General features: G+C 41.4%; 1 protein-coding gene across 1 annotated transcript; it reads left to right on the plus strand.

Moving 5' to 3' along the window:
* Nucleotides 1-27: 27 nt before the first annotated feature.
* Nucleotides 28-2,708, plus strand: exosc6 (exosome component 6). The gene is made up of 2 exons (XM_034686741.1): nucleotides 28-380; nucleotides 2,033-2,708. The coding sequence occupies exons 1-2, from the start codon at nucleotides 100-102 to the stop codon at nucleotides 2,577-2,579; spliced, it is 828 nt and encodes a 275-aa protein (XP_034542632.1). The 5' UTR covers nucleotides 28-99; the 3' UTR covers nucleotides 2,580-2,708.
* The last annotated feature ends 3,181 nt before the right edge of the window (nucleotides 2,709-5,889 follow it).

Here is a 5,889-nt window from a genome sequence, read left to right on the forward strand (position 1 = left end):
CCACAAACAGCGGAATGATTCACTCGCGTGTTTTGTTTCTGGGGAGCACATTTGACGCCGGACTTGTTCACATGCGCATCTATTTCATTCTGCTGCACCATGCCGACTGATACTAAGCGCGTTCGGGGGCCAGAGTTGTCCCAAAGTCCGTCACTTTTTATAGGTAAACCGCCGGCGGTTCTCCCGTCACCCGGCCCCGGGAGAGCAGACGGTCGACAGCGGGATCAGGTGGACGTCCGGCCCGTGTTTGTCCGCTGCGGGCTGGTGAGCCAGGCTAAAGGGTCTGCGTACATAGAGGCTGGAAACACCAAACTGATGTGCTGCGTTTACGGCCCCAGAGAAACAGACCGCAAAGATGAGACGGATATGAAATGTGGAAGGTATGATGTACTTTTAAAAAGAACTAAGCATTTATTTTTATTGCATGCTTTGAACTTTTAAAATGCTACTTCCAAAACACCAAGACAGTCCATGTACACTACCAGTCAATAGTTTGGACACACCTTCTCATTTAAGGGTTTGTATTTATTTTAATTATTTTTCACATTGTAGATTAATACTGAAGACATCAAAACTATGAAATAATCTGGTTTGCCATATTATGGATTACAGCAGTAGTCAAATAGGGCTATCAATTGTATACTAATCCTACCTCTGAACAACACAACTGATGGTCTTAAACACATTAAGAAGGCAAGCCATTCCACTAATTAACTCTTGACAAGGCTCATGTTACTTAGAAACCATTCCAGGAGACCACTTCATGAAGCAGACTGAGAGAGTACCAAGAGTGTGCAAAGCTGTCATGAAGGAAAAAGGGGGCTACTTTACAGAATCTAAAATATAAAACATATTCTGGTTTCACTTATAAATAATTCCATTTACGTTCTTTCATAGTTTTGATGTCTTTGCTATTGATCTACAGTCTTTCAAATAATTAAAATAAATACAAACCATTGAATGAGAAGGTGTTTCCAAACCTTTGACTGGTAGTGTATGTGAAAACCTACTCAACAAGACTGACTCTGAAATGACCTACTGTATAATCAAGCCAACATTTTCCAGTGGACATTCAAATGAACTGTCAACTTCTCGTTTTAATCCAGCAACATGTGCAAGTAACATAGTCTGTACTTCTACTGTGGTGTTAATCACATGTAGTGTAATCAGTAGTATGGTTACTCACATAATTTAAGCAGGAGAAGATAAACCAAGAATAAGAATTAAAAACATTATAACACAATACAAAATATGTGCAGTGGCTTTAGTGGAAGGGCTGTACAGTTGTGACGAAAAGCACAAGTTGTGAAAACAAAAGACAAAGAAATAGTATCTTCTGATCATCTGCAATGAATAATAATACTTTTATTTATATATCACTTTTCAATACAAATAACAGAGTTTCACAAAAACAATAAAAGCAGAGAGGTAAGATGTTAAAAATTAGAATAAATTCACAAAATAAAAGTTTTACTATAAAGGTGTGTCTTAAATTAGTAGTGAAATAAAATCAAGGAATGATTCTGCGTGTCCGATTTCCTCTGGCAGGCTGCTCCACAGTCGGGGGGGGCTCTGACAGCAAAGGCCCAGTCGCCTTTGGTTTTCAGTTTGGACCATGGGACAGCAAGCAGAGCACTGCCACAGGATCTCAGACTGTACCCTGTTTCATGGGGAGATAAAAGCTCAGAAATGGATTGTGTTGTGCTTTAAACGTGATTTAAAAGTATCTTAAAATCAATCCTAAAAACAACAGGGAGCCATTATAGGGTTGCTGAAATTGGGGTGATGTGGGAATAAGTTCTAGTTCAAAGCCGAGCTGCTGCGTTTTGTAAGGGCAATACAACGATGAACACGGTAAGCTGTTAATTCATTCATTGTTATATCATAAGTGTAAACTAAGCTTGTAATGCCTAATCCTCAAGCATCCACATTACTGCTTATATTTTTTAGTAGACTCTTCTTTGTCTGTGAATTCTTCTGCTTGATAAATTTATGAAAACATTAAAACTCTTGTCTTTCTTTGTGTTTCCAGGTTGACTACTGACATGCGTTTCGCCCCATTTTCCTGCCCAGAGAGGGGTTCCTGGATTCAAGGGAGCCAAGACAAGGACCTCTCTCTCATGCTGCATGAGAGTCTGCAGCCAGCACTGTGCCTCCACAAATATCCCCGCTCACAGATCGAGGTCAACGTGATGGTTCTTGAGAACAGTGGCTCAGTTCTGGCTCATGCGGTCACATGTGCCTCTCTGGCTCTTGCAGATGCGGGGATTGAAATGTACGATCTGGTGCTAGGTTGTTCTATTCGCCAGGACGGTGCCTCTTATGTGGTGGACCCCTCTTACATGGAGGAAAACAGCTACAGCTCAGTCAGCAGCGAGAACCAGGGCGGTCTGACTGTTGCGTTTCTCCCCAGCTTAAACCAGATTTCTGGGCTGCAGTCAGACGGAGAAATGACTGAAGAGACTCTGACAGCAGGGGTTAGAACCTGCATTGAGGGATGTTATAAACTGTACCCTGTCATCCAGCAAGCCTTGGCCAAAGCTGTGCGCAGGGCTGCACCCCCACCATCTGAGAGCTGAGAGACACTTTGACTAATAACTACTTAGTTTATACTTTCTTTACTTCAAAATCTCCTGTCCTTATTCTGACAACATAACCTTTTTTCAGTTTTCTATTTTCTCCATAAAATAAAAATTCATAAGACTGACTATTTTGTTAAGTTATTTGTCCATGCAGTTGGGGCCCTGTGGCTTCAGATTCAGATTAAGCAATGCAATTAAATGCACACCTAGGTAGGTCCATGGACTGTATAAAATATGGACGTAGTATCCGTGACCCATCTGTTCCTGAGAGCTGTTTTGAAGCAAATCGACGGCAGCAGCCATATTGGTAATGCGGAACTCAACTAGGCAGAGTGTGACGTAGTGTGAGTCTCTTAGCCAATGGCTGTGTTCCCGACCGGGAGTCACGTCAGTCATGTCCTTATTTGGGCAAAACTCATAATCTTAATATCTTCTTAACCGTCACGTTAGAAAAAAATTCACCCCCCGTACAATGTGTGCCATTAGAGAGATTAGCGTTGTAGGGCCAAGCCGTTTTTTGAACCAGGCTGTAAACATGTTTATTAATGCTGCAAAGATCGTCTTTTTCCCATTCATATCTATGTGGTTTCCGGTGTTTCTGCAGCCAGCCTCAAGCGGATTTTCGATGTATTGCAGTTTATATCACTTCCGCATTGGCTTCATCGTTTGAGACCGGAGTTTGCCGCTTGGGTAGGTCTTGTGTTTGTACTGTTAGGTGAAAACCTACAAAATACAAATCCATAAAAGGGCAATCTTCTGTAGATGGATTTGATGAAGAAAAGTGGGGCTCTGTCAACTGCTTTGCTGAAGTTCTGGGTTAGTGACAAGTTTAAACCAAGCAGCAACCTCCAATGCGTAAGTGCTAAAAACTGCAGTTCCTCAAGTGTCTGCTTGAAGCTGGCTCCGGAAGTACTGGAAACCGCATACACACCAATTAAAAAAACTGAACTTTACAGCAAAAATAAACATGGTTACAGCCTGGTACAAAAAATTGTTAGGTCTGAATAGCTCATCTATCAGCGCACACTGTATGGGGGTTGAATTTTTTTAATAACTCAGCCGTTAAGAAGATATTAAGATTGCGAGTTTTGCATAACTTGACAAAACTAAAGAAATTATCATATCATGTAAACATTATATTCTTGATTCATGCCAACCCCATACAATCATGGGAAAACCTGTGGAAAAGGTCAGTTTTAAATATTTAGGCACCTACATTGACAGCCACCTGAAATTCACAGACAACACAGATTATGTTTTTAAAACAGCGATGCAGAGGCTACACCTGTTCAGGAAGCTAAATGACTTTGGTGCCAGTCAAAAGATTCTTGAAATGGTGTATAAGAATCTTGTAGAATGTATTTTATTTATTAATATGATTGCATGGATTGGGCACTTTGATGTCAAATGTAAAGGTAAATTGACAAGAGTGGTTAACACAGCCAGCAAAATTATAGGGCAACCACAGGTTCAACTAAGTGATAAATGACTGTTTTGATGTCTTCCAATCAGGATTCCGATCACAGCACAGCACAGCACAGAGACAGCCCTAGTCAAGATCCTCAATGATATTTATTTAAACACAGACAATGGCAAAGTGTCAGTTTTGATATCACTTGATTTTAGTGCTGCTTTTGACACAGTTGACTACAAGATACTACTGGACAGACTTGAAAACTGGGTGGGACTCTCTGGTGCATTACTAAATTGGCTTAAGTCCTATTTAAATGACCGGGACTATTTTGTGTCTATAGGTAAATACACATCTGAGCGGATGAAAATCGTATGTGGAGTACCTCAGGGATCCATTCTGGGGCCTCTGCTATTCAACATCTACATGCTCCCCTTAGGTCAGATAATAAGAAACAACAAAATAAAATACCATAGCTATGCAGATGACACACACATTTACATCACCATATCACCAGGGGATTATAGTCCCATACAAACACTGAGTAATGCATTGAACAAATCAATGACTGGACGAGCCAGAACTTTCTTCAGTTAAAGCTGGGGTTGGCAGTCTCGGAAAACTAGCATGAATTTGAATGTAGCATTTCCTCAGGGCTCCGTCTAACCCCTCCCCTCCTCCCTCAGAGCTCCTCCAAAACGACGCCCTGAGCAAAGCACCTCATCAGGTCAGAGGGGACAGGCCTGAGGTCGAGCGAGAGGGGCAGTCAATAGAGTCAGGGGAAGCAGCGGCAGGAGAAGGGGACACAGAGTGCACGCCGGGGAAATGTACGCGCAGGAGGCGGGCAGAACAGCAGGACGGGATTTGAATGGTTTAAAATTTTGGCACCCAAAAAAGGCTGATTGGTTGGTGTTTTCCCAGGTTTACTCTGGCTGTAGATAGCAGCTTTTCTTCGCTCTTTTTTAAGAACACATTATGTATTGATTGCCATCAGGACATAAAGATCATTTTAACCAGTATAACAAAAAGTGTATCTAAATCTGATTACCAACCCCATCTTTAATCAAAGAAAAAACTGAAATGATTGTTTTTGGAGCCAAGGAAGAAAGGGTTAAAGGTTACTGCTTAGCTCTAATCTGCAAAGATGAAATGTTCAAACCAAGCCAGAAACCTTGGTGTAATCATAGACTCAGACCTTAATTTCAGCAGCCAAATTAAGACAATTACAAAGTCGGCCTACTATCACCTTAAGAATATATCAAGGATTAAAGGACTTATGTCTCAGCAGGATGCAGAAAAACTCGTCCATGCATTTATCTTTAACAGACTAGACTACTGTAACGGGGTCTTGGCAAATCCTGACGTGGTAGTGTTTGCACATTCTTCTTCACAAAAAAGCTCCAAATCCATCAGATAGTGAGGGCATCTCCTATGCACAGCCCTCTTCAGACCACCCCACAGATATTCAGCTGGATTCAGGTCTGGACTCTGGCTGGGCCATTCCAAAACTTTAATGTTCTTTTGATGAAGCCATGCTTTTGTTGATTTGGATGTATGCTTTGGTTCGTTGTCGTGTTGAAAGGGGAAATTCCTCTTCATCTGCAGCTTTCTAACAGAGGCCTGGAGGTTTTGTGCCAAAACTGACTGGTATTTGTAACTGTTCATACTTCCCTCCATCTTGACTAAGGCCCTGATTCCAGTTTAAGTAAAACAGCCCCAAAGCATGGTGCTGCCCCCACAATGCTTCTCTGTGGGTATGGTGTTCTTTATGTGATGTGCAGTGTTGTTTTTATGGTAAACATACCTTTTAGAATTATGGCCAAAAAGTTCAACCTTGGTTTCATCAGACCATAAAACATTTAATGCTTTTGGGAGACTTTATGTATGTTTTTGTAA

Source organism: Notolabrus celidotus, chromosome 6 (genome assembly GCF_009762535.1).
Source record: "Notolabrus celidotus isolate fNotCel1 chromosome 6, fNotCel1.pri, whole genome shotgun sequence".
Taxonomy (NCBI): Eukaryota; Metazoa; Chordata; class Actinopteri; order Labriformes; family Labridae; genus Notolabrus; species Notolabrus celidotus.

Coding starts and splice junctions, on each gene's coding strand:
- exosc6 (XM_034686741.1), top strand. CDS start 100: ATGCCGACTGATACTAAGCGCGTTCGGGGGCCAGAGTTGTCCCAAAGT. Junction 381..2,032: donor ACGGATATGAAATGTGGAAG/GTATGATGTACT, acceptor TTGTGTTTCCAG/GTTGACTACTGACATGCGTT.